The sequence below is a fragment of the Mustela erminea genome, chromosome 5 (genome assembly GCF_009829155.1).
Source record: "Mustela erminea isolate mMusErm1 chromosome 5, mMusErm1.Pri, whole genome shotgun sequence".
NCBI classification, from domain to species: Eukaryota; Metazoa; Chordata; class Mammalia; order Carnivora; family Mustelidae; genus Mustela; species Mustela erminea.
This window is the reverse complement of record NC_045618.1, coordinates 28,754,523-28,782,379: the sequence shown is the minus strand read 5'-3', so window position 1 is coordinate 28,782,379 and position 27,857 is coordinate 28,754,523. Positions and strand designations below refer to the sequence as shown.

Below are 27,857 nucleotides of genomic sequence, written 5' to 3'. Positions count from 1 at the left end.
GCCTCTGATCATGCAGGATCTGTGAAAAATCTCACAGTCGTGGACTTGATCGGAAAAGCCAAGGTTTGGGTTTTGGGCCTTGGCTGAGGGGCTGGTTGGAGGGGAGCCAGTACGTCATTCAGGGAGGGCCTTACAGGTCCCCAGTCCTGGGGAGACTTTGAACCAGGTCTGCAGCGCTCTAGCCCAGCTCTGCTGTGAGGTGACCAATAGCACTCTTAGCTCTGAACCTTGTCCTTGCTGTCAGATTTGGCAGTCAGGGTGGCACCCTGGCCATGGGGTTGGCTCCTCTTCAGCTCCAGGGGCAAGGCTGAGAGGGAAGTCTGGCTCTGTAAGAGAGGCCACCAGGCTCTGAAGACACAGTAGGCTGGTCCCTCTAGACCGAGGGGGCTGTGTGGGCTGATGGATAGATGGCCTGGGGGCCAGAGTCCTGATTTTTATCTCTGGCTCCCTTGATGACACCTGGTTTGATTCCAGGAAGCTCATTTCAGCATAGCCGTCATGGCATGTCACCCAGATAGACCTGGGTTTGAATCCTGCCACTCGCTTACCACTTAGCTCTGTGTCCTTGGCAAATCATTTCATTATCCTGTGCCTGTTTTCTCTGGCAAGCAGGGATAATAGCACCACTTTGCAGACTGTGATAAAGAGGGAAGACGGCAAAGAGCACCTGTGACACCAGGAAGTGGATACAGGAGAGTCATTATTATCACCCCCCCTTGTTGGCTTACAGGATACAGGGGCTGTTACCCAAGCTCTCCTGCCTCGTGGGAGAGCACCAGAGTGAGTGGGGTCCGTTAGCAGGCAGACGCACAAGAGGGAGCCATTTCCCAGAGCTGCAAACTTCCCAGGGAGTGCTCAGGCTCCATCTCTACAGACTCCCAGCTGCCCACCAGCCATAACTCTAGGCTATGGCCCCTTGGGGAGCAGTGAGAGCCAAAGCTCTCCACCTCCTGCATTCCAGGCCTTGAGGCTCCACTCCACGCCTGTCCCCAAGCAGGCGAGGGGCTTGCTCTAACTGGGTGCAGCCTCTCACACTCTAACTGTGGACTCTGCCCTCTGAGAGCTGGGGACCACCTCTTGGTCTCTGTCGTCCTGTTTTAATTGGCTCATGGGGCAAGTCTAAACTGGTTCGGCCTGTTTGGGCACAAAGCCAACATCGAGTGCTCAGGCAGAATTTCACATCACAGCGGTTTGTAAATTCCCTCAGAAATCAGCTTTCAAAAAGTAGAGCTCTTCTGTAAACCCCATTTCTAGGTGGGAAACTGAGGCAGAGAGCAGGTGCCACTCACCTAGCCTCTTACTCCATTGCCCTTCTTCCTGTCCTGTGGTTTTCTCTGGAGAAGTCCAGAGCAGAGGTGAGTGCTGGCGGGTGGCTGGGTCTCAGTGCTGGAGCAGGGCAGGCTCCTGAGCCCGTTGGAGTAGCCAGCATGAGCTTCAGAGCTAGACTCATGGGAGCTCAGCAAGTTAGGCCTGGCTGAAGGCAGCAGCCCTTTCTGGCCCAGCAGACACAGACCACTAATTACAGGCCCCTGTGGCTTCCGCCCTAGAGATTAGCAAACCTAGAGATTAGCAAGTAATACCCTCCACACCCATCAGGTGACCACCTTGCTTCCAAAAGCTTGGCACACTATCAGGTGAGTGTGGGCTCCAGTTCCGGTGCTTCTCTTGTTAGGGTCTGACCTCAGGGAAGTCTCTTAAACCTCTCTTAGCCCCAGGTTCTTCCATTTGTAAAATGGGGCTAGAAATACCTGCTCACAGGATTGCTGGCAGGATTCAAGGAGCCCGAGAAGAGGTCTTCGTACAGTGCTCAGTACTGGAAGCTGTAATGACGCCACTGGTGACTCGGAATGCCTCCAGTTTCTCCCCAAAGGCTCGGGTGCAAACTGCTCATCTCCCCGTGAATCAAGGTGTGGCTCTTTGCCCGCATGTGGAAATATCTTCCAATCTAGGTATCTTTCCCAAGTGGCTCTGGAGCCCTGCTTTTGAGGACCAAGGGAAGGCAGGCAGGAAAGCAGATGCTGCTGGCCAAGCCATGGGATCACTGCACTGTCTCAATGAGCAAGGGGCCACAGAAGCCCCGAGGACACCCTGACCTATAGTGAGAGACTAGCGAGACACAGAAGCACCCGAAGATAGAGGCGACAAAGAACAGGTTGGGAGGGTAGCCAGAGAGACAAATAAGCTAAGGGGCTGTGACCATTCTGAGTTCAGCTGGGACAGTGGGAGCCCTTGAAATTAAAACGAAGTCTGCCCTTTGGTGTAAATATAAAAGAAAACATAGGGATTATAAACACAGAACCCCTTGGAGGCTCTCTGGCAAGGGAGACACTGATTAGGTTCAGCTTGGGAGGAACTACTCATGGGACGTGGAGTCAGAGGCTGTACCTGGGCCTCAGCAAGGCTGTAATGGGGTCTAAGACAGGTGCCCTGAGGGTCAGAATGGCCAGGATTCATGACTGCTTATGAGGGATGAGGAGGGAGTCAAGGACACCAACGCCATGGCTGGGTGGATGATGGTGCCCCAGCTGGGAACCTGGAAGGCAGAGCGGGCTTTGGGCAAGATACTGCCCTCAGCCCTGGACCTGTGGAATTTGAAGACTCCAAAAAATGGAGTCTTGGCTCAGGGAGCTGAGTGTGGGAGTTTCAGCAAGGAAGGCAGAATTCTGAGCTATTTCCTCGGGAAGATGAAGGGGTGGGGGGGAGATGAAGGGGGGTGAAGAGTTGGGGGAAGAGATCAGTGCAGTCGCCTGGCCAGGCAGTGTGAGAGCTTCCCGCCTGGGGTCCACGGGTCCTTCTTTGGAGAAACCTGGAAGCAGTGGGAGGGGGCTGGGGCCTCCCTGGGTGGCTCTTCATCAGGCCAGGCCAACCCAAACCCAGAAGAGTCATGCTGGCTTCTTACCTGGGCCAGCAATTGCAAAGGAACACCTTAGTCAACCAGATGTCTCAGTGCAGTTGGTTTTTATTATTAAAGCCAAGATTGGAAAACGGCTGTCCCCACCCGCTGTCACCCCCCCCCCCCCTCCAGGTTCATTCCCTTATGTCCTCTGGAGGTGAAAACTAGATTTGTCTGGAAAAGACTCCGAAATGCTCATGCCAAATCAAAGAATGAGGGCGGACGAAATAGGCTCAGATGGTGGTCTTTGTGATTGTGTCGGCTCCACCCAGGATTCTGGGAAAAGACGGCTTGGGGGTGGGGCTAAATAGCCCCTGCTCACAGTGCTGTTCCCAGGGGTCCAGGGTGGGCGCCAGGAACGAAGGCAACGGAAGAGGCTGGGCTGGTCCCTGCGCTCTACCCTGCTGAAGCTGGGCCACAGGCTGGTTTTGTAAAAATGGTTTAAAAAGACCCCAGCCAGGAGCACCACCCTCCCCTGAGCAGGGCCGGAGGAGATGCCAGCTCTAGGCTCTGAGGTCTGAGGCATGTGGCCCCCTGGCCTGGTGACACCTCCCCGGAGGCAGGCAGCACCCTGAGGGAGGCCAGGTGGGCTCCTGGGCCCAGCATGTGGCCCCTGGCGGCCTCCGGGGCCCTAGGAGAGCATCCTGATCACTCTCTGCCCTCCTCCCACCCTGCCCACCTGGAGGCTCTAGGCTTCAGGGACCCTGTGCAACTTTGGCTCTTTGGATTCCAAAGATCTGAACTTCTCCTCCAGCGTGGGTGCAGCAGGCTGGAAGTGGATGACAGGCTTGATCTGAAAGACTGTGAAGCCCTCCTGATTCTTCTGGTTGAAAAGACTTACCCTGTGCTCCAGCTCAGGGCTGGTCTGGGCTGAGCCCGCAGGGCTGGGCCAGGTGAGAGGGGCTGGGTCCAAGGCCCTCTGGGATGGGCAGGGGTCCTCGGACAGGGAGGACAGCAGGTCCTGGACCGTGGCCTCTGCCGTCTGCTGCTGGGGTGGCGGCGGCAGTGGCCGAGGAGAGGGGCTGGGCTCTGAGGAGGGCTCCTCTCGGGCGGTGCTGCAGTCTGTGGAGGAGCCCAGTGTCTGGCTGCTGTTGCTCTGGGCCCGGGTGACGGAGCTGCGAGCGGAGCGGGAGGCGCTCTCGGACGTGGCACTGGCACAGGTGCCATTGCTGCTGAGCTTCAGGGGCACGTCGATGGAGAAGAGGTCGGAGGAGATATTGGGCTGGTGGATGTCTATGGCAGCTGTGGTGACGACACACACGGCGGGCTCTGGGACACCACTGTCTGCAACAGAGGAGGGGATGCTGGTCACATTTGGGCCTCTGCTACACCTCTGTAGGCCCTGCTGGGGGCGGCTCTGACCCAAATGGCAGGCAGGGAGTTTGCGCAAGCTCTACAGGGAGGGGGGGTGTGGGGGGCAGGGAGGTCTGGCTCTGCCGTCCCATCTGCCTGTGTCTGCTGCCCTGCCCCAGGGAGGGTTATGCCCTGCCCTCCTCTTGCCACGTTCTGCGGACATGTGACGCGTGCTGGCCAATGATCCGTGCGATTGATCAGCGGTGGCAATCGAGACAGCCGTGCTCTGCCTGCAGTGAGCAGTGTTTTAGAACAGAGGGTAGCTGTTCCACCCCCAGGCGATGGAGGAAAGATGACAACCCGGGAGCAGCGTCCCTGGCTCATCTGCCAAGGACCTGTTTTGATTTAAACCACGGAGATGTTGGGATTATCTGCCACTGCAGCATAGCCTAGTTTATCCTAATTCAGAAAGCCTGATGCACAGGATTAGAATCTGGGCTTCATGGTGGAGTCATAGTTTTAAAAGGGGCCAAAACGAGAGTGACATGATCAGAGCTGTGGCTTCAGCAGGTTGCATCACCCCTGTAGGATGCCTTGTAGGGTGAGGACAGACGACACTCCAGAAGGTTTTTAAGGAAGTACCAAGGGGCTGCATGACAGTGGGTGTAGTGGGGCAAGGTCTCTCCCCAAAGTGGTGGGGAGAGTGCACTGGGGGTCTGAGCTAGAGATGGTGGTCTCTGATATCAGCAGATTGGATGCAGCTTTGAAAGAGAAGGAGAGAAGAGCTCTTTCGGGATGACACTGTAGGCAAGAAAACAATCCACTGTATTATACATCACACAATGTAACACTCTAGCCTCATAAGGGAGTATATGAGGGTTCATGGACTGTCAAAGACAAATTATGAGACTCAAGACATTGGCTAAGGAGAATGGGGTATTCTTGTAAAACTCAACCTTGCCCACAAATGAAAACCACTGAGACTTCTTTCCAGAGCATGAATGAAACAAATCGAGCAAGGTCATACCCCATAACTGTTGCTTCTCAAGCCCAACTCTGCTGTTAACCTCACCCCATCGTCCTCAGGCCATGAGGGGCGTGGGTTGAGAGACACTGAGGTCTCTTAGATTTCTAGATTCCAGCCCCATTTCCACATGAGGGTCCCACATGCTGTCCTCATTCGTGATCACAGAGCACTCCTACCTTCACATCCATAGCCCCGGCACTGGACAGAGCTGGGAGCCAAAGCTACAGGTATTTGAACCTTGAACTCTGTCTGCAGTTATGGGCCCACAGGCACCAAGGGATGGGCACGCCAGGCCAAGCTATCCCCATCCTCAATGTTAGGGGCTGCGTGGGGCCACAGGGGTCTGGTGTGTGTAGAATGGTCCAGGACACAGACTCACCACTGCTGGGCCCGTTGTAGTATTGGCTGACGTAGCTGTTCATGTCATCTCTCACTGCGGCACCTTCACAGAGGAAGCAGAAAGGGCAGTGTGGCGGCATGCCGAGAGTCTGAGAGCAGGCTGTGGCCAGTTTGTGCCCCTCCCTCCAGACCCCCACCCCTATCCATCACCACGGAAGGAGGCCCTGGTCTTCCTGGAGCTCTCTGCAGCTTCCCAGTCCTCAGTGGGGGATCTGCCCCAGGGCTGGGCTGCACTGGGCATCAGCGACCCAGGTCCTCATGAAGTATCTAGCTTGACACAGGACAGAGGCAGGGCCTTTTCCTTCTCTGTCTTCATTTTCCCCATCTCTGAGATGAGGGATAAGGAAATAGTTGCTCAGGGCTTTTCCTGCCTGGATGGCCCAAGTCTCTGAGTCTACCTGGGGCTCTCAGGGTGTCTGGAAACACTGTCCTTGGTACAAAAGTCTCAAACCCTTGTTAGTGGCCCGACACAGCCAGCTGCAGGGGCCGATTCTTCACGATAGCCTGCTGGCTCGTCCGTCAGAGGACCCTGTCTCCCACACAGTACGGGGATGGCCTGGGGGCTGCGCTTCCCTCCCCCTCCCCCGACCTACACAGTTCCTAGCAAGCAGTGAGCGCGCAGTAATTCATTATTGCATGAATAATGCGTGACAAGGTGTAAAGCCGTCCAAGGAGAGAACACAGGAACAAGAGTCTCAAGGAAATGTTGGTTCATCTTCTTGATATTAGTAAAGAAGGAGTGGGAGAAAGAAGAAGTGAGAAATTCCAAGTGGCCTGAGGATGGGAGGAAAAGCAAATGACCAGAGACCCCGAAAACCATCCCAAGGAGCTTGGCCTTTTACCAAGGACAGTGAAGAATGACAGGAAAGTCTGAACAAAGTCTCCCAAGGTTGTGGGGAGAGTAGTTCAGAAGGTGCCAGACTTTATGCAGGAAGATCAGAAATGATGCCCAGGTGAGGATGACAGGTTCTGAGGTGGGGACGGGTGGTGATGCCTGATGAGACAGAGAGAAGGGATAAGGGTCAAGTGATAATTAGGAGGAACCTGGCAGGGTTTGGAGAGTGACAAAATGAGGACCCTTGACTCCACTGATTCAACTTGTCAGACTGAGCTCAGGGGTTGCTCTTTAGCAACTGGTCTACCCTGAGTCCTAGCGTTCTGAAAGGGTACTAGAGTCAGACCTAATTTCAAACCTCAGCCCCACCACATTTTAGCTAAATGGTCTTCTCTAAGCCTCTGTTCGCTTACCCATTAAGGAGGATAAAGAGGCTGACAAATGTCAGACTTCCCGAGTGGGCTCGGGCCCACAGCCTTCTGCGCCCTCAACACACAGGAGTCTAGTCCTTCCTTTCCTACAGAAGTCTGAGGGAGCCCACCCCCCTGGGCAATTCTCCCAGGAGTGGTGGTCTGCAAATGAATGGGCCAGATGCTTTCTGTGGCTGCCTTCCCTGGCACACCTGACATCCCTCCAAAAGCCAATCAGCACAGACCCTGGAAGGCTGCGTAGTGACAAATATAGACCTGGCTCTTAAAACCTTTTTTGCCCTCTTTTGATCTTAAAATGCCTTCAGTAAGAGATGTGTTTTGCATTAATGCCTGAGTTGAGGGAGGGACCTAGGCCTGGGTCCAGGATCAGGCAGCAATGCGCCCTCCAAATCACACAGCCATACAGTTCTCTGTGGCTCTTCATAATTCATGTGGTAAATGCTCTCTGTCCCTGCAGGTCACCCTGGGAAGTAGGTGGAGGCTGGTGTAGCTGCTCCTGGCAAGCAGTGAGAGGAGGTGGTAGCACCAGGTCTCTTGGGCCAGACAGGAGGTTCTAGTCACTTCCCTTGGGATTATCCTTCGGCCTTGGCTGAGGGGTCCTTGTATACATGGGCAGAACTATTAACTGTCCACAGACACATGAGAACTCATCCCAAGGAAGTTACTCATAGAAGGTGGCCTGGGGTGAAGAAGAAAAACCCAGACCCCAGAAAACTGGACAGCTACATGCAAAAGAATGAAACTGGACCGCCTTATTACACCATACTCAAAAATAAACTCAAAATGGATAAAAGACCTAAATATGAGACCTGAAACCATAAATTCCTAGAAGAGAACACAGGCAGAAATCTCTCTGATGTCAGCTATAGCAATGTTTTTCTCAAAATGTCTCCTAAGGCAAGAAAAACAAAGGAAAAAATAAAATTACTGGGACTAGACCAAACTAAAAAGTGTTGGCACAGCAAGGGAAACCATCAACAGAATGAAAACGCAAGCTACTGAATAGGAGGAGATATTTGCAAATTATTTTTGATAAGGGCTAATATCCAAAATATATAAAAATTCATAGCCCTCCAGAGCAAAAAAACCACCCAAACACCATTAAAACATGGGCAGTGGACTTGAACAGATATTATTCCAAAGACACCCCGATGGCCAACAGACATAAGAAAAGATGCTCAATGTCATTCATGATCAGGGAAACGTAAATCAAAATCACAATGAGATATCACCTTACACCTGTCAGAATGGCTAAAATGAACAACCCAAGAAACAACAGGTGTTGGCAAGAACGTGGGGGAAAAGGAACCTTCATGCACTGCTGGTGGGAATGCAAACCAGAGCAGCCACTGTGGAAAACAGTATGGAGGTTCTTCAAAAAGTGAAAAACAGAGCTACCTTACAATTTCACCACCTGATCCCAGAGAAAATGAAAACATTAACTGGAAAAGATACAGGCACGCCTATGTTTAATGCAGCATTATTTACAATAGCCAAAATATGGGAGCAACCCGAGTATCCATCTGTAGATGAATGGACTGTGTGTATGTGTGGTACTGTGTGGTATGGTGACAGATGGCAGCCACACTTGTGAGCACAGCGCAACGTACAAACTTGTAAAATCACTGTTGTACACCTGAAACTAATGCGACATTGTGAGTCAACTGCACTTCAATAAAAAAATTATAAAAAGGGAAACCACAAATCTTAATAAAAAAAACAAAAACAAAAAAACCCAGATCCTAGTTCTTGTCCGTGTGTGCTGCTGCCATGAGAGCTTGAGCAGGCCGTATTCCCTTGTTGGGCCCCAGTTTCTTCCTCTGTACCACCAGGGGCTGGGAGGCTCTCAAGGAGCAGATCCTAATGTGGCCTGGCTGGAGGGCTCACGACACTTCCGCCAGCTCCAAGAGGGGTGAGACCAGTGCGGGAGGGGACCAGAGGCCCCAGGCTGTGGCCCGCATACCTGGGCAGGCATCGCTCACTCCTCCTGCTGGGGGCTCTCTACCCCGGCCTGTGTACCTGGAAGGGAGCGCCCACCTCTCTGTTGAACAGCTGGGATAACCAGCTGTGGGCAGCTTCTTGTCTGTCTGTGCTCAGTAGGATCTCAGCGTGCCCCACCCCGCATGGGGTACCCAGGCCAGGACTCCCCCCTGCCTCTGAGGCACACAATCAGGGCCTCCCCAGGGTGTCATGCCTTGGTCAAACAGCTCATCTTCATTTAATCAAGCCTTGCGGACGGTGGTCCTGCCTTCACAGGTCCCAGGGCTAAGCCCCCTGCTCTTCACCATCTATGTGACAGACATTCTGATCCTTAAAAAGCCCTCCTGAGAGTCTCTTCTGGGAAACCACTGTCCGTTTCCCATCCGTCCCCAGTCTTAGCCTCTTCTCTGAAGTCCTTCCTGTGGGTGCAGCGGTGACCAGAATGGGTGGAGGAGGGGAAAGGAGGGAGCTAGCATTCACTGTGCCTTTCAAGCGCCACACCTTGGCTTTGGCACACACCACGCTTCTTTAATCCTCACCTCTGCCCTGCGAGGCCAGGATGACTCAGGAGACCTGTCCTTCCCCAGATCTTCTGGCGAGATCACCCCCTCATGCAGCCCAGTGCCTTCCCAGTGCATACAGCGACCGCCCAACTCTGCGGACTCATGAGCCACCAGGGCTTCGGTACGGTGGCAGGGCACACCAAGCCCTGACCACAGTTGGCTGGGTCACCCCCATGGAGGACTGGCATGTTCTGGAGCACTCTTAATCTTGGTTCAGTGCAGGGATCAGAGCTTCCTCCTAGCTCCGTGCTAACCAAGGATGACCCATCTTCATCCACGCCGTTGAAAAAAACCAGCTAGGCCAGGCCCGATGTCTCTCCTGAGCTCTTGGCTGATCTGGCCAACGAGACAACTTCTCCTGCAGGACCTGAAGCCACCTCTGACGCATCATGTCTGCAACAGAGCTCAGTTTCTCCCTCCACCTCCTTCTGGTGAATGGTTTCCTTGCCCACCCAGGCTGGGACCCTGGTCATCACGCGGTGCTCTTTTTCTTTACCAACAGCCCAACTCCTACCAAGTCTGTGACTAGTCCAGGGACCCCTGATGCCTCTGCTGTGGTCCGGTGGTCCAACTGTAGGTCAGACCTCATGCATTCCCCTTTGGACTCTTGTCACGGCTGCGGGTTTAATGAATGGGATCACTAGCTCTGTGGATATGTATGACACTGAGCCCGGATCTCACCCAGGTGGCCACTGCACGTTTGTCCAGGCTGCATGTGCTCTCTCTGCTCCAAACCTGGACCCACCCAGGGGCCTCAGAATGAGCTTAAAGACACATATCTGAGGGACACCTGGGTGGCTCAGATGTTTGAGTATCTGCCTTCGGGTCAGGTCATGATCCCGGGGTCCTGGGATCGAGTCCTGCATCAGGCTCGCTGCTCAGAGGGGAGCTTCCTTCTCCCTTCTGCTTCTGCCTACTTGTGCTTGCTCTCTCTCTCTCTCTCTCTCTCTCTCTCGACAAATAAATGAATAAAATCTTAAAAAGAAGAAATCTGAAAGCAAGGCCTGCCCAGACGCTTCTAGCAATGCTGGCCCTAGCCTTCCCCGCTCTCTGCCTCAAGCAGGCTCTCTTCTCCAGAACAGACCAACTGGGCTGGGGTCATGTCCCCACCCATGGCAGGGGCTGAGAGCTTCTGAGGGCAGGGGCCTCATCTTACTTGTCATCTCCCTCGCACTCAGCACAGGGCTTGGCACATGGCAGCCTCCACTCGATAGTGCTGGTAGGACGGATGACCGTGTCTGGGTCAGAGGCCTGCAGGGTCTCCCGGCACCGTCCACCTCACCCTCTGTGAGGCCGTGTCATCCTACAACACACAGCCTTGTTCCCGGTCACTGGTACCTGCCTGGACACTAGTGACTGGTGGGGAAGGAGGAGAAACAAGTCCAGAGGCTTGTGACAAGGAATAGGACACCACTGAGCCTCCACAGGGGTCTGCTCACCTTTCACCTAAGAATAATCCCCTGCTCCAGGGTTTGTCTTGACTCAGCCCCAAGGCACCCCAGGACCACAGAGGAGCCACCCCACACTGAGGATGGAGCTCAGGACACAGGCTCCCGGACAAACCCGCCGCCTTGTGGTCCCAGGCAGATCCCTAGGCACCCTGAGTCTCAGCTACCTCCCAAGTAAAATGCGGATGAAACACCTGGATGCTGGTGAGCTGTGAGGTTTACTGAGATAACGAATGTCAAGTCTAGCCTGGGGCTGTTCCTCACCCCTCTGAATCCTGGCCCACGGTGTTCCCAACCCACCCCAACATCTTTTTTTTTTTTTTCTTAAGATTTTATTTATTTATTTGACAGGGATCACAAGCAGGCAGAGAGGCAGGCAGAGAGACAGAAGGGGAAGCAGGCTCCCTGCCGAGCAGAGAGCCTGATGTGGTGCTCGATCCCAGGACCCTGAGATCATGACCTGAGCCGAAGGCAGAGGCTTTAACCCACTGAGCCACCCAGGCGCCCCCAGACCCCAAAGTCTTGAGCCTTCTGTGGCGGCTGTTGCAGCTGCTCTTGGCTGCCTGGCGCCTTTCTTCCTGGGGTGAAAGCATTCTTCAAATGCATCCTGACTAATCCGCCCAAAGCCCTTGGAGTGCTGGTCATGGCAACGCTCATTATCTGTGTTTGCCCCTTGGGCGGAGCCCCAACCTGCCTGGCAAGGCAGAGGCTGAGAGAAAGGGTGTGAGTCAGCTGGGGCCCCTGGAGGGGGTGGGAAGAGCTGTGCTGTGGGGTGGGGTGCCAGGACCCCACATCCTGTGCAGACACAGCCCCCAATGCTCAGACAGAAGCCCTGATTCTTAGTTTGGGGTTTCTGCGTCCTAACTCCACTTCACTGCCCATGCCTCAGCAGCCCTCACAGGAAGGCACCTGCTGTGTGCCATGCATGAGGGCTGTGTCTATTACCAAAAGCCCAATACTTCTTAGAGAATATATGCTTCTGCTACTGTTCTTATTCTGGAAAAACTGGGGCTCAGAGACAGGACCAGCAGCATAATTGTGGGGTCCCTTGTTCAAAAAACAAGAAGGTCCAGAAATAAACCCATGCATATGTGGCCAATTAATTTATGACTTTATGACAAAGGAGCCAAGGATATATAATTGGGAAAGGACACTCTCTTCAATAATGGTGTTGAGAAAACTGGACAGCCACATGCCCAAGAATGAAACTGGACCACTATGTTACATCACAACAAAAATTAACTCAAAAAGGATTAAAGACCTAAATGTGAGACCTGAAACCATAAAACTCCTGAAAGAAAACATAGGCAGTCAGCATCTTGACATCAGTCTTGGCAGTGGTTTTTTTGGATTTGACACCGAAAGCAAAGGCAATAAAAGTAAAAGTATACAAGAGGAAATACATCAAACTAAAAAGATTCTGCACAGCAAAGGAAACCGTCCACAAAACAAAAAGTCAACCTACTGAATGGCAGAAGATATTTGCAAGTCATATGATAAGGGGCTAATCTCCACAATGTACAAAGAACTCTTACAGCTCAACAGCAAAAAGAACCAAACCCATTAACAAGTGGATGGATCTGGATATTTTTCTCGAACAAGTCATCTAGATGGCCAACAGACACATGAAAAAATGCTCCACATCACTAATCACAGGGAAATGTAAATCAAAACCACAATGAGATACCACCTCACACTCGTCAGAATGGCTAAAATCAAAACCTTAAGAAACAACAAGTGCTGGCGAGGATCTGGAGAAAAGGAACACTCGTGCACTGTTGGAGGAACGCAAGCTGTTGCAACCACATGGAAAATGTATGGAGGTGCCTCAAAATATGAAAAAGAGAACTTCCATAGAATTCCACTTTGGCGGGGCACCTGGGTGGCTCAGTGGATTAAGCCGCTGCCTTCGGCTCAGGTCATGATCTCAGGGTCCTGGGATCGAGTCCCGCATCCGGGCTCTCTGCTCAGCAGGGAGCCTGCTTCCTCCTCTCTCTCTCTGCCTGCCTCTCTGCCTACTTGTGATCTCTCTCTGTCAAATAAATAAATAAAATCTTTAAAAAAAAAAAAAGAATTCCACTTTGGGGTCTTTATCCAAAGTAAACAAAAACACGGACTTGAGAAGAGGCACCCCCACATTCATTACAGCATTCATCACAACAGCCAACAACGTGAGTGTCTAGTGGCGGGCAGATGAAGATGTGGTATATATGGACACACACAACACGCATGCACACACACACAACAGAATATTATTCAGCCACAAAAAAAGAAAGCAATCACAGCACTTGCAACATGGATGGCCCTGGAGGGCATTATGCTAAGTGAAATAAGTCAAGCAGAGAAAGACAAATACTGTATGAGCTCACCTATGTGGAATCTAAAGACTAAACAAAAACAAGAAACTCGGAGCTCACAGACACAGAGAACACACTGGTAGTTTTAGAGGTGGGGGCTGGGTGAAATGGGTGAAGGGAGTCAAAAGGTACAAATTTTGTTATGAAATAAATAAGCTTGGAGATATGATGTTGCACGGTGACTACAGTTAGTAGTGATGTATTGCATTTTTGAAAATTGCTAAGTGAGTAAATCTTAAAAGTTCTCATCAAGAGAAAAACACTTTGTAACTATTTTGTAACATGTTGACTAGATTCATTATGATCATTTTGCCATATAAATAAGTATGGGATCGTTACACAGTATACCTGAAAGTACTATGCTATATGTCAATTACACATTTAAAACAAAAAAAGCATTAAGAATTTCAGGAGGGTGACAGCAGAGCAGTGAACCAAGTTCAAGGCTGGGACACCCAGGGTCACCCAACCATGAAGCCAGTCCTACTCAGAGAGGTTAAGTCACTTGTTCAAGGCTGAGCTGAGATTCAAACCCAGCCTGAGTTTTCCACTCTCGTCCCTTCCTCAGGATTGCTGTAGCCTACTCTGCCCTGACAGCTGCCTCACTACTTCATGCGAGGACCTCCTGGTCTAGCTCGACAGCTCTGGAGATCCTCTGGATCCTCAGGGCCCCCCAGTAATATTCCACTTGTATATACACCCCATCTACTTCATCCATCCACCATTGGACACTCACGTGGTTGCCCTATATTGGCTATTATGACGGATGTTGTAATGAATGTGGGTGAGGGAACTTCTTAAGTTAGTGCCTTTGTTTACTTTGGATAATAATACCCCAAAGTAGAATTCTATGGAAGTTCTATTTTTAATTTTTTGAGGAACATGAGGAGGCCAGTGGTGGCAGAAACCCCAATTGGTCTCCACAGCACATGGGCCTCCCCCTCCTAGGGTCCACATCAGAGCCAGCTCTGCTTGGCAGAGGGGAAGCCCAGACCGGCTGGCCTGGGGCAACTCTGAGGGTTTCTGTGAGCGCCAGGGCAGCACAGAGGGACTCTGGGGTTTGCCGTGATATACAGTGCACCCTGTAGCACTCTCACCGGCGGGTGTAATTCATAAATTATGGGCTAGGTTCAAGACTAATAAATTTGGGAGGGAAGTATTAATGACCACACAGGGCCACCGGGAACTTGGCAGGCCCCAAAGCCTGGAACTTTGTAGCCTGGGTTTTAAAAATGATTTGTGCTAGAGCAAGTCTAAACAGAAGCTGGTCGGCGTTAGTCTGGGTCTGACCTGCTGACAACTGTTGAACCTCAGGAACCCCTCTGCACTCTGCCCGCCCTTTGGGGCTGCTCTCCCGCAGCAAACACGGCCCCCTCCCCAAGCTCCTGTCACTTCTTGCTCAGTTCTGCAGGTTAATCCCCGGACTGCCTGTGCACGCTTGTGACGTGTGGGCTTCAGAGCCCTCACTGGCCTGATGGTCATCAGAAGAAACAAATGCTGCCCTTTCTCCATCCCCAGAGTGGCCTGGAGCACCCCTAGCTTGCTGGCCATAATTCTAATGTCATGGAAATCCCTCCCTGGACATAGCTCCTGGTCAAAGAGAAATCAGCCGGGAGATGCCCTCTCTCCTAGGCCCACAGGAGGCTGTGAATCACCCTCACCACTTGCTAGCCCTCCTCCCCCGCTTCTGCCCTCTGCCTCAGAGGTGTTGGCTTTGCTACTGATGGCTCTAGAGGTTGGCTGGGAGGTGACCCAAGAGGCACACGGGGGAATGTATGGGACAGGCGGCACAGACTGGGACTGGTGGAGGGCAGGTGTGCATCTAAAGAGGGGGCAGTGGGGGTCTCACAGGAGAGAGAAGGGGTCTCACAGGAGGCCAGGGTGGGGGTCCAGGACTAGGTGGGAGGGGCATCTGCAGCTGCTCCCAGAGGCACAGGTTTGGCATCTCTCTGGGAGGCCTGAGTGCCATGTTCAGACCCCCCCACCCGTTCTGACCCCCAAGAGGGTGAGCACAAACCAGTGACATCCTGGTTGGTGACATCAAACTGACCCTAAGTGGGCTTCAAGTGTGACCCAGCTTTCTCCAGTCTTACTCTGCCTCCTTCTTTTCCTACCTGGAAGCCACATCTAAGGGGTCTTGGTTCAGAACAGAAAAGCAAGAGTGGCCCCTTAGCACTCCACCCTGGTCTTGCAGCTCCCAAGAACTGCATTTTGTTCTGGATGTCACTCCAAGAGGAACCAAAACAGTGGAATGTTCAAGGAGGGACAAAACAGCAAAAACCTGGGAGATTCTCCCCTGAGGATAGGTGTAGAAATGTAGTGATAGTCCCTGGACGAGAAAACACTTAGCGGCCAGTCTCCAAAAGGATGCCCTAGTGTGACATTGTGTGTCAAATATACCTCAAGAAAAGAATAAAATGAAAGAATGCCTCAGCCCACACCAATGAGTAAAAACTGCAGCCAAGTGGGAGAGGTAGGTACCTAGGGGCAAGATCTCAGCTCAGTCTGAGAATTACTTTTTTTTTTTTTTTTTTAAAGATTTTATTTATGAGAGAGAGAGAGTGTGTGTGCGTGAATGGCAGGGAGGGACAGAGGGAGAGGGAGAAGAAGACTCCCCGCTGAGCAGGAAGCCTGCTGGCTGTGGGGCTCCATTCCAGGACCCTGAAGCCAAAGGCAGATGCTTAGTGGATTGAGCCACCTAGGTGTGCCTGAAGACTACTTTCTAATAAGCAGAGCCATTTGAAGCTGAGTTGGTGTGGGCTTCCCTGGGAGGCTGGAGCACCTACTGTTAAAGGAAGGTAAGCTGAGGCCAGTAAGAGTTTTAGATGGGATTAGTGTGTCGGCTGGACTCCAAGAAGTCTCTCCCAGTGCTCAAATTCTACAGTTTTGAGGTGTGAAGGTCTCTCAGAAGATCATAATAGCAATCACCCCACTCCACAAAAGTCATTCCCAGTGCCTTCTCCAGAGCTTCCTCACACCCATCAGCTTCCTCATGTTACCTTAGAGGCAGTCAGAGCTGGAGCTGTGAGTCCACTTTACAGAAGGGAACACTAAACCTCAAGTCATAGAGTTGTGGAGTAGCAGAGTCTGGGGTTCCAGCCTCCCGCCTCCCAACTGCCCAGCCCTGCCTGGCTGTTTTGGCAAGGGGAACATGGCATGGGAAGGTGAAGGGGCCCTTGACCAAGCTCTGGTTTAGGGTCCCACAGCCTGGGTTCCAAGCTCAGCACCATCATTTCCAGTGTGTGACCCTGTGAAATTCTTTTGACCTTTTTGGGTCTGAGTTTCCTGCTCCACAGGAGACAAAGGAGGTGTGAGGATTCAACCAGCTCCCACTGTGAAAACTTCCCTTGGACGGGTTTGATAAACTTTAGTACCTTTACCTTTACCTTTAAAGGTGAATTATTCTGAATTATTAGGGGAGGTCAATAATTAAAAGAATTTCTTAGTAAAGTGAAATAACCCCTTACCCATCATTTTAGTGGTAACATTTTCAGGTGCAAGTAAGGAAGGGAGGACTCAGACATGAACAGGAAATGTGCCTGATGGGGGGGTGGTCTGTGTTGGGAGCACTCAGAATCCCTTTGGGGCCCTAAGGAGGGCACAGATCCTGCCTCCTGCCTGGCTCCCGATGCCACTGAGCTGAGGTAGATCCCTGGCCCGAGCCTGTTAGAACATAGCCTCCTGAAAGCCTGAGAAGACCCAAACCTGACACATCTGCGTCCCCAAGTGCTGGTATTTTCACCCCATCACAAAACAATACCTGGCATTTGTGGGGCTTTTTGCAGCTCCGGAGGCCACGTGCACTGGCTTCCCTGAGCCTCCCAACAACCCTGTGAGGAAAGCTCTGCATTGTTCGCATTTGTTAGCTAGCAAAACCAAGGCTCAGAGGATTAAGTCCCCTGTCTGAGGTGACACCGCTGGCCTTCTATTCAGTGTCCTGGGTCATGCCCCGTGCTCCCATTTCCATTAACATTACCCGCCATCCATCCATTCACTACCAGTGCCAAGACAGGTTTCTGGGCCGTACGGGCTGTGGCCCTAGGCCTGGACTTCCTCTCTGGGCCCTTGAGGGCTGTGCAGGCCAGTAAGGGTCTCAGGTCTCGGGCTTGAAGCCTAGCTCTGCCATTTATTGGTGATGCGCCTTTACGACTTTTATTTCATCCGCAAATAGTCAAGTCATACTTCCTATTGGCTCGGAGGACCGGGGAAATAACGCATGCAAAGCACGCCAGCGACCCACAGGCATGAAATGGGTACAAGTCACTAGGATCGTTTGGAGATTGGGTCGCGGTATCTTGGCTAAATGCTTGCTCCCAGGCTCAGAAAGGTTGTCTTGCACCCTCCACCCCGCCATCGGAGCCCCGCCCCAGTCTCCCCGAGACGCAGGCACTTCGGCACAGAGCCCTTGCTGGGGCCCGGCCGGACCGCGGGGGCCGTGGGCGGGCTCACCTGGCGAAGGCTGCAGCTCCTCCACGACGCTCTCGGCCGTCCGCTCCTCCGCCCACGTGCCGGCCTCCACCACCTTGTAGCGACTGCGCGGCTGGCTGAGCACGTGAGGGGCCTGCAGCGCCGCCTCGCGCTCCGCAGCCAGGTCCAGGTCCTGCTGCGCCAGGTGTGCCCGCAGCTGCCGGATCTCAAACTGCAAGAGGAGAGGAGCGGTGGGAGCGGGGGGCGGGGGGGGGGGGGGGGGGGCGCGGGAGTGGGCGGGGGGCGGCGGGCGGAGCCGGAGCCAGAGCCTGAGCCTGAGCCTAGGGGGCGGTAGGTGTGCGCGGAGCGTCCGCAGGGTGGGTGGCGTGGGCACTACAGGGCTCCAGTGACACCGATCTGGATGGCAAGAGCCTTGGGCGTTTCTGGAGTCTTCTCCAAGTACTACAGCGTGTTACTGTGTCTCATTCCTGCAATACTGTACAGTGTCGCTGCATTGGGAAGACAAGGTGGCCATGAGAGGAAACACGGCCGTGGTCTGTGGGAAGGGCGCTGAAGGAGGGATCGGAAAACCTGGATTGGAATCTTTTTCTGGTTCCTTGCCTAAATGTGTGACCCAGATGGTGCTTGTCAAAGCGAAAGCCATAGTCAGGGGTCTTAGACGGATGCTGAATGGAAGACCGCATGCCCCGGAACAAACAGCGCCAGCCTAACCAACCTTGGGAGCCCACCCTGGCATCCTGTGCTCCCTGGGCTGTCTGTCCATTGGCCATTTGTCTTCCAGCAACACCCACTTCCCTCTCCTACAAGGTGTTCAGAAAGGACTGGGCTCCGTTCCCCGCTCAGCAACTTTCTGGCCCTGTGGCCTCTGTTCCCTTGTCTGTATAATAAGGGGTTCTCGCCCCCTAGATCTCTTTAAGGACATGAATGCTATGTAAGGGCTGTGTAAAACACTGCACACATTTTGATTTTGGTTAATTTTGTTGTTGGGGAACCAAAGAGGTTCCCAGATGCTTCTTGGGTTTGTGGCTGAAATGGCTGTTTACACTCTGGGACCTTTCTGGGCCATCTGGGCCAAGACAGCTTGGGTCTGACATTGAAGGACCTGGCTGTGGGTTCAGCGGCCTGGAGAGCTTTCACTGCCACCTAGTGCTCCAAGCACACATTGCATCGCTGTGCATAACCTGCTGGTAAACCCGGAAGGCCTCAAACAGGCGTGTAGGAGCTTGCGTGCACATGCAGGGTGGTCCCAGGAAAGCCCAGTGTCTGGGATCCCTACCTAGATTACCTACTTGCTCATGATAGTCAGCGTCCAGCCCTGACCCCTCCCTGTAAAGTTAGCTTCACACCTCCAACTCCTACCTGACAGCAACACGGAATTGGGAGATAGGAATCACAAACTCAACCTGGTAAGAATAGGAGTCTTCACTATATCCAAGAACTTGCTCCTCAGGTGGTTTTATCTCATCTTAGCTGGAGCCAAAATGTCATCCCCTCCCTTGCTTCCTTGCTTTCCCTCCTCCACCATCCAGTCTGTCCCCGTGTCCGGCTCCACCTCCAAGTGCTACCCCAAGCCTGTCCACGCCCCTCCACCTCCACCACGTGGGCAACTGCAACTTCTACAGCCTTTTACCATCCCCAGTAGGAATCAGTGGGATTCTCACAAACCTAGATCAGATCATGTCACCTTCACGTTGTCTACAGACCTCAGTTGGGAGAAAACCCAACTCCTTACCCTTGACTTACAAAGCAGGTGCACCGTCTGGCCCTGCCCATCTCAGCCTGACCCCCATCCCCCCAAGGTAGCCATCCATGTACTTTGTCACACCAGCCTCTTGAATGTTCTGCATTATACTTATCACCTTCTGATATTTTAAAATCTATTTTAATATTTTTCTTTTGGTGTCAGTGAAATGCACAATTAAACCACTCACTAACATTAGGGTCGCCAGGCAGCAGACTGACATCGGGGCAACCTCCCAATGTCACTGTCCACATATTTTGTCTCCAGGATCACTCGGTTTTTCAGAAAACCCATCAGCCTCTGGCTGCCTCTGTGTTGGGAGCCGGGCAGGGGAATGGGGTAAAGGAACCCTCTATTACATGGAAGGATTTTCACTGAATCCTTGGTTTCAGCCCTGCGCCTCTCCCCAGGCCCTTTTCTAACCCAGGGCCCACCTGCAGAGCCCTCTGGTTCAGTTTCTCCAGAGAACAAACCTCTGTGATTCCTGTACAGTGGGGAGATGTGGTTTCTTGGCTGTGTAGGATTGGGATGGCATCTAGGGGGCTCAAATGTTGTGTGTACAGGCATTTAGCCAACCCCTCTCCCTTTGGTCAGCTTCCGGTTTGTTCACCCCAACTCTCAGGGGTTTTGAGGGGAGAATTAGCCCATTTCCCTCACTATGCTCTTTTGTTATAATTTCTCCACTCTGGTAGATTGGTTACCCCTTTCTCATCCTCTGTCCGTTTTCCTCAAATCCACTGAAATCTCTATCCTCTTGGTTGTTATGAGTAGGCCTTCCAGGGACACTTTCTTAATTCTTATGTGTTATAGTTTTAAATTATCATTTTAGTGGAGTTTGGGAAAGAAGATCAGATAAATATGTGTGGTCATTCTACCATTTTCTTTAAGGACTGCCTATTGGTTTTCCCTCTCTTACTTCAGTGATAGTACACTGGTTAAAAAAAACAAACAAACCCTGATGAGTAGTTCATACTAACCTCTGTGGTATAGATACCCCTCCAAGACCAACTGCAAACTACCAACACAATGTCATGGAGAGCTGGGAAGAAGTGTACTTAACTGGCCCCCAGGAGTGAGAGCTCCAGCCCATGACCGCAGCCCTTCACCCCTTAATAAAATATAGTCTCTGCAAGAGCAGGGGTCTTGTCTGTTTTGTTGCCTGGTAGAGAGAAGGCACTCAATAAATATTGTTAGATAAATGAATGCATGAACTAATTAGCTTTTCTCAATTCTGTGGTTTCAGACTGAGCCCCAATCCTAGCCCAAAGATGAGACAAAGTCTGAGCCCTGACCCTGCTCGCACACTAAACTCTGACCATGATCACAAACTGAGCTCTAACCATAGTTATGCTGTGAACCCTACACCTGCTCACACACTGAGTCCCAGGCCTGATCCCGTACTGAGCCCTAACACTGCTCTTAGTCTAGGCTCTGACTCTAGACTTCAAGAACCCAGTACTCGAATGGGTCTATTATTTGCAGAGGCTGAGAAAGTGAGGCTGGCTTTCTATGGGGTGGCCTTCTGTACATGGGGAGAGAGGTCAAACCACCCCTCTGGCAGCAAGTTCTCAGAGGTCCCATAGGGCTGATGAGGCAACCCTCCTGAGCTCCACGGGGGCTAGAAGCCCCTCTTACCCAGGCTGATCTGAACTTCCCATGGGCATACGTAGCCCACTTTCTCCAAGGCTGCTCATCAGGGCCAGGAGGCTAATGGCCTCCTAGGCCACTCTGAGCAGATGCATTATTGATAACTTGTAATTGATCCAGAGCTGCCCGTTAGTGTCCCACTGGAATTTAGGCCAGACAGCCAGAGGCCAGGGCTTGCCCAGCCCCAAGCCCACATGTAGAGACATAGGCACATACATTAAAACAAGTTTTAGGCTAGAGATATGAACCCCAAGTGTATGGAATCTCCTAGGCAGGCATGCATGCATTCATTCACTCATTCAGGTAAAGCATGGTGAGGGCTATGTTAAAACTCTATTATGTGGTTTGGAATGGAAATGCCTTTCCCAGCTTGGAAGTGAGTCCTCAGTGGCCCCAAGTGAGGGGGGCCATGTGTGCTGCACTGCAGTAAATCTCCCATGCCAGTCCTAGGGGCTGACCCTGGGTGGCATTTGTTGCAGGGAAGGCCTGGTGTGTCTGCAAGACAGAGGACCGGGAGGTGAGAGAGGCTGGGGAGATCAGCAGGGTCCACTCCAGGCACAGCCCGTTAGCCACAGTAAGATGTGATAAGATGTTAGCCTTTTTAAAAAAAAGCGACAAGAAGCCTCTGAAATCTTTTGAAGAGAAGGCATAGTGCTGGAGGAGGTGGTGTGCTGATTGAAATGAGCACTTTGGAAGGCCCATGCTGGTAGCAGAGCAGAGAAGGACTGGACGGAGCTGGGCCAGGTTGGAAGTAGGACCAACAGTCGAGATGCTACTTCTGCAGCCCAGGCTTGATGACCAGAATTTGGACTGGGTTGGAGACAGTGGAGACAGGAGGTGAGGAAATTATTTAGGAGGTCAAAGTGTCAGCATGGGCGTGCACTGGAACGGGTGAAGGAGAGGGATGTAATTTTACAAGCTTCAGAGGGTGGGGTGGCTGGATGCTCTCAGCCCTTGGCCAAGGAGGAAGGACAGACGCTTTACAGGGAAACTGCAGATAGCTCTCTGGCTCTCAGCTCAGCCCAGCTCAGTTCCAGGGGACTGGCAGGGCCCTGAGACCCTTAGAGCCTGGCTGCTGCTTTCCCTATACTGAACAAGGCTATGTGTGCTTCCCTAGCTGACCCAAAGCCTGTCAGGGGTCCTAGGATATCAGGACCTAATTAGTCAGTGGGTAAACTGGGGCTCCAGGTGGGAAGGAGTCTCTGTCCTGGGAGACAGGGTAAGGGAAAAGCTAAGACTACAGGATGCATCAGAAGCAAAGCCAGGCCCAGACCCCAAGCCTCTGACCTCTAGCTTCACAGACTTTGTATCAAGGTGAAGCCTTAGGGACCAGATGAAAGAGACTGAGCTCAAGCAGTACACAGAGGGCTTGATGGCTACAGGGGCTAGGAAAGAGCAAGGAAAGGCTCCCAGGTGGGGAGAAAGTAAGGGCTGGAGGAGGCAGGAGCCCGAGTTCTCAGCCCATTGCGCTCCCTCACCCTGACTTGGGGTGAATCTCTTCCTTTTTGGGCCTCGGTTTTACTGTGTTTTCAATAAGGCAAATAGACTAGCTGAACTCTTGAGTCTATGACAAGGACCATGCTGGCTCTGGGACCCCAGCTGGGAGGGAATAAAGCACAAGGGACAGGTAGCTCCTGTCTTGAGGGCCACCCCAGCTCCCTGATGAAATGCCCCACTCCCAGAGGGCCGACTCTTTACAGAAAGATAACATGATCCAGAATCCCTAAAGCACATTATCAACAATGTGTAGCACACAGTAAAAATTACTATTCATGCAAACAAGCAAAAAAAAAGAATTGATTATAAAAACAGAGCAGTTCAGCACAAAAAGAATTGATTATAAAAACATAGAGCAGACACCTGGGTGGCTCAGTCGGTTAAGCCGCTGCCTTCTGCTCAGGTCATGATCCTAAGGTCCTGGGATTCAGTCCTGTATTGGGCTCCTTGCTCAGCAGGGAGCCTGCTTCTTACTCCTGCTTCTTACTCCTGCCTGCCACTCTGCCTGCTTGTGCGCATGCTCTTTCTCTCTCTGACAACAACAACAACAACAACAACAACAATAACAAAAACATAGAGCAGTTCAGAGGCTGCTTAGAATTTCCACTGAAGATGACTTAGGTCTATTTGAGTTAGCAGATAAGGACTTCAAAATTACTGTGATTAATATGTTCAAGTGGGGGAAAGATGAGCAGAATGGATGTAGCATTTCAGCAGAGAAACAGAACCTGTAAGACGAATCCAGTGGAGCTCCTAGGACCTCAACATGCAATGTCTGAGATTGGGTTTTCCACTGTGTAGGTTTAGCAGCAGACTGGACATGGTAGAAGGTAAGACTGTTGAACTTGAGGATAGGTCTATAGAAAAATATTGAAACTTATGGCCAGAAAAGAAGAAAAAAAAAGGGAGAGTGAGTGAACAGAAGAGGGTGTAAGATGGAAGGCATGCTCCAAGCGCCGAACATGCAACCAGAGCTCCAGGGGGAGGATGGAAGGATGAGACAGAAGCAATCGGTCAAGAAATCGTGGCCAGGAACTTTCCAAATCTAATGAAAAATATCAATCCACAAATTCAAGAAACACAGAATCCTAAGCAGGATAAACACAAAAATCCCACCCCTGGACACGCTGCAGTCAAACTGCTGAAAACAGGTAAGAAGGAACACCCAGGCTCTCAGGGCTTGCCTGGGCCTCCAGGGCTGAAGGCACATGGGGAATTAAAGACCAACCTGAGACCCAGGAAGAAGGAAAGTGCAATCACAGCCCTTCTTAATGTGCATCATTAGCTAAGTATTTCTATCAGATAACCGGACCAGATCCGCCAGGATCCACAGGGAAGCCCTCACTGTGCATTACAGAGCAGTCAGGCCCCTTCCATTGGGGCTGGGCTTTTAGTGGCTACCCAGGTGGGGCCAGACCCCTGGGGCGGCAGGGCCGGCATACCCAGTCCATCTCTGCCTTTAATGGTCTGGTTTGTGGAGTACACTTGACACGGCCTTGGCCTGATCAATGCACACTCCGGCCAGAAGCTGGACGGTATCTAATGCAACAGCAATAATTTTCTTCCATCCAAATAGTGCTGTCTGCACAGAATGCCCTGCCTTCAAACCTATCTGCCATTGGGATGGCATCCAATGTTTATTTCCATTAGTTTTGCCATTGTTGGTAACAATAAAAATCAGGAGACAGTTGCAAACTAATGATTTAGGAGCGGGGGAAGCTGAATTCGACCTTGGCCCCTTTCCATCCTTTGTGAAGATGACTGGTAGTTGGCCATAAATTTAAATTATGGCAAAAGGATAACATAAGTTATTCCTCTGATGGCTAATTTTATCAGCTAAATAGGCCTGTCATTAAAGCTATCTGCTGTTTTACAAATCACTTCCCATGCTTAAACACACACACACACACACACACACACACACACACACACACACACACACACTTCCCTTCCCACAGTGGAATCTTGAATAATCCAGGTAACAAAGACAATTGTGCTGAGCTGGGGACTTGTGGCCTCTCCAGGAAAAAAGAGGGGACTCTCTGGAATGAGCTATCAAGCACCACCCCCAGAACCAGGATGGGACCACTTTTTTACGATTTCCAATCTCTTGATGGCCACAGAGGCTCTGCTCTGAGTTGGCTGCCCAGCCTCAAAGGTGAGAATTTGTGCAGCCATCGGCCTTCCGTCAGGTGTGCTGAGTACCAGGGAGCTGTGGGTGCAGAGCAAGGCCCCCAGGTCACCTCTCACGACCTAACAAGTGGACTTTAACCCCCTGCCATGAGGGTATAGTGGATGGAGGGAAAGGTGTGTGGCGGGGAAGGAGGAGGGGGAGGAGCAGGACACCACCCTCCTACCATTGCCTACCACCACCAGAAATGCCTGTTGCTTGAGGTCAAGATTATTATCCTGTTTCTTCTAGAAAAAGGCCAGGGAGACTTGCACCACCCAGGGAGGATTACTAAATGTGACTATGTCCATGGGACTAGGGAGAGGGGCAGAGAATGTCATGAGCCCATGGGCGTCATTTCAGGTGACTGTTTTCTTCTTGGGCACATAGACCACTTCGGTCAGCCTCTGGTGCCTCAAGTGTGCCTGTGTGACTGAGTTCCACTGACAAAATGGGGGCAGAAGCCTGACTAACTGCATAACTCTCTAGTTCTCCCCCATTGAAGGGAGAAAGCCCCAAGGACTTAGCAGCAGCAGTTAGAAAATGACCGGCTCCTGGAGGCCAGAGTGACGGGGGACTGGGGAGCCATCACCAGCTGTCCATGGCAACTGCACTGGGCTGTGATGTGAATGACAGACTCCTCTTGTGTTAGGCCACTGTGATGTCTGGATTTGTCTGAAGTAGCAGCTTATGTTACTCCTCCCAGTGACTTGTCCAGACACCCCGTTTCTGGCGGAAACAGGCAGACGGACCTGATGCTGAGTTCCATCCCCCGCCCTCCACCACAAGGCGACCCTGGGCAAGCAACGGCCTCTCTTAGCTGTTGTCTTTCCATTTACAAAGGGGTTAATAAGACCTAGCCTATGCACTCTGACTATAAGGTCAAAGGAAGCTAAAATACACGGGGGTGCATTTGTAAGTGGTCACAATTATATGAGTGATTATTTTACTCTCTTTCCTTTTTTTTTATATTTACTGAAAGACTCCAGTAGACCAGACTTTATATATGATACTTGAATTAGTCTGATCCTTAGAGCATCCTCATGACATAAGCCTTGTTTCCTCCATTTTTTCCAACAGGGAAACTGAGGCCCAGGGATTAAAGGGGAGATTAGCCGCTGGCAGAGCAGAGGTCAGAATCTTGCTTGTTGGCCCCTTGTCTAAGCAGACTCCCTCCACCCCTCCGGGATGCCCCCACAGAGGACTCCTCATCCAGGGACTGATGCTGGCCCAAGGCCCAAGGCTGTCCTAAGGGGTTCACAGAGCTCCATGTGCCTCCTTGAGGGCTGGGCCTCAAGTCACCCTCGATACCTGGGTTTTTGCGAATGGTCTCAGGGTGGATGGTACTTAGGAAAGAGAAATGAACTTTCTTCCATCCTTCCCACAGGACCCAGCAGAGAAGAGAAATACATTTTGACAGTGAGCCAGGCTGGATCCTATTAACTCTAGGCCAAAGGCAAAGCTTACGGGGCAAAGAGCAGGTACAATGAGGACTTCAGAATATGTCTCAGAATTAGAGCTAGATCCTGCACACAGCTGTACATAAACCCTCAGAAGCGGTTTCTTAAGATGAGCTGGAAGAATATATCACTGCAGTGACTTAACCATTGCACCTCAAACAGTTTTAATTTCTGAAGCGGCCAGTACATGGAGACAAAGAACTCACACCATCTCTCCGAAGGACAGTAACTAGCATCCCACCTCTGGAGCTCATCTGTGTACCGGCAAGATTAACTCCGAAGAAAATCTGGCCAAGATCCAGACAGAGAGCAAAATACAAGGGAAAGGGGAGGAACTTTCCACAGCGGATCTGAGGCTATCTGCTCCCGTCACAGAAGAGAGCAATCTGGAAGCAGGCCGCCAAAGGCCAGCCAAGGCTTCGGAAAAGTAAGACTGCCTAACAGAGTCTCCTCCTTTTTGCTGACCCCAGATTTCCAGGAGGAATCTAAGGATGAGGTGAGCCTAGCAGGCAGAAGAGATCATGGAGATGAGGGAAACACCATGTCCTGTCTCCCTGTGAAGACCAGAGGCCAGTGTGATTCTAGACGCAGGGGGAGCACTGCACTGAGGGGGTAAGAGACCCTGTTTCCATCCTCACCTCCTAATCGCTGTGTGATGTTGGGCACACTTCTCCCCTTCTCTGGGCCTCAGAGCGCCCCCGTGTGCCGAATCTAGAATTGTGTCAGATGCCCTCTAAGGACACTTTCATTTATAACATAAGGTGGTCCTGGGGCACAACGGGTGTGCCTGTGGTAAGAAGGGAGCTGCCACGTGGCACAGAAGATCAAATGTACAAGATATTCATGCAAGAAACCAGCAAACTATGTCACCCAAGAGTCTTTACAGGGTCACAGCGACAAGCAATTTAAGCCTTCTAAAAAAAGCCAAGATGAATAAAACAGAGTAACTTTACAGAGCAGAGATCAGACAACGTCAGACGGTGAGAAGTCATGTTGACAGCAGGTTCCCTCGATGTGATGTGATGTGACGATCTTCCTCCCCTAAAACCCATTACTCCAGTCTAATCATGAGAAAAACATCAGACAAATCCCCATCATGGGGCGTCCTACGCAATACCTGAACAGTACTCCAAATGGTCAGTCATCAAAAACAAAGAAAGTCAGAGGAACTGTTATAGCCAGGAGGAGCCTGAAGAGATATGATAACCACATGTAATGCGGTGTTCTGAATGGGATCCTGGAACAGGTCAAGGACATTAGCTAGAAACAACAGAAATCGGAACAGTGTATGGACTTTAATAATAACACACCAATATCAAGTCCTTAGTTGTAACAAATGCATGATACTAATAGGAGATGTTATGTTAACAGGGAAATTGGGTATGGGTGACATGGGAACTCTGTACCATCCTCACAACTCTTCTATAAATCTAAAACCATTCTAAAAAATAAAGTTTATTTTAAAAAGAGCTAAGATGAATAATGTCTTGGGAAATATATACACAGATACACCCCAGGAAGAGAGTGGGATGAATACAAATTGACTGTTTCATTTAATCTGAGATCCTGAACATTTCATGGGAACTTTGGTAAATTTCAGCGTTTTAAGTAGCACCTATGAATCTGATGTGGAAACTGCTTTATTAAACTGAGAATTCCAGCAGGAAGAGAGAGCGCAAGAGTTTTTG

At 51.4% G+C, this 27,857-nt stretch overlaps 1 protein-coding gene across 4 annotated transcripts in view; it reads right to left on the bottom strand.

Annotated features, from left to right (window-relative positions):
• Positions 1-2,941: 2,941 nt before the first annotated feature.
• TMEM266 (transmembrane protein 266) overlaps positions 2,942-27,857 on the bottom strand; it is a 113,891-nt gene continuing 88,975 nt past the window's right edge. For 3 of the 4 annotated variants that reach the window (XM_032342343.1, XM_032342344.1, XM_032342347.1), the window contains 3 exons: positions 17,676-17,865; positions 5,593-5,655; positions 2,942-4,177 (listed from right to left, as the gene is read on the bottom strand). In XM_032342343.1, coding sequence (XP_032198234.1) covers positions 3,582-4,177; positions 5,593-5,655; positions 17,676-17,865 — 849 coding nt within the window. In that variant the 3' untranslated portion in view covers positions 2,942-3,581. The remainder of the gene's footprint in view (positions 4,178-5,592; positions 5,656-17,675; positions 17,866-27,857) is intronic. The other variant, XM_032342346.1, reaches the window with a different exon arrangement.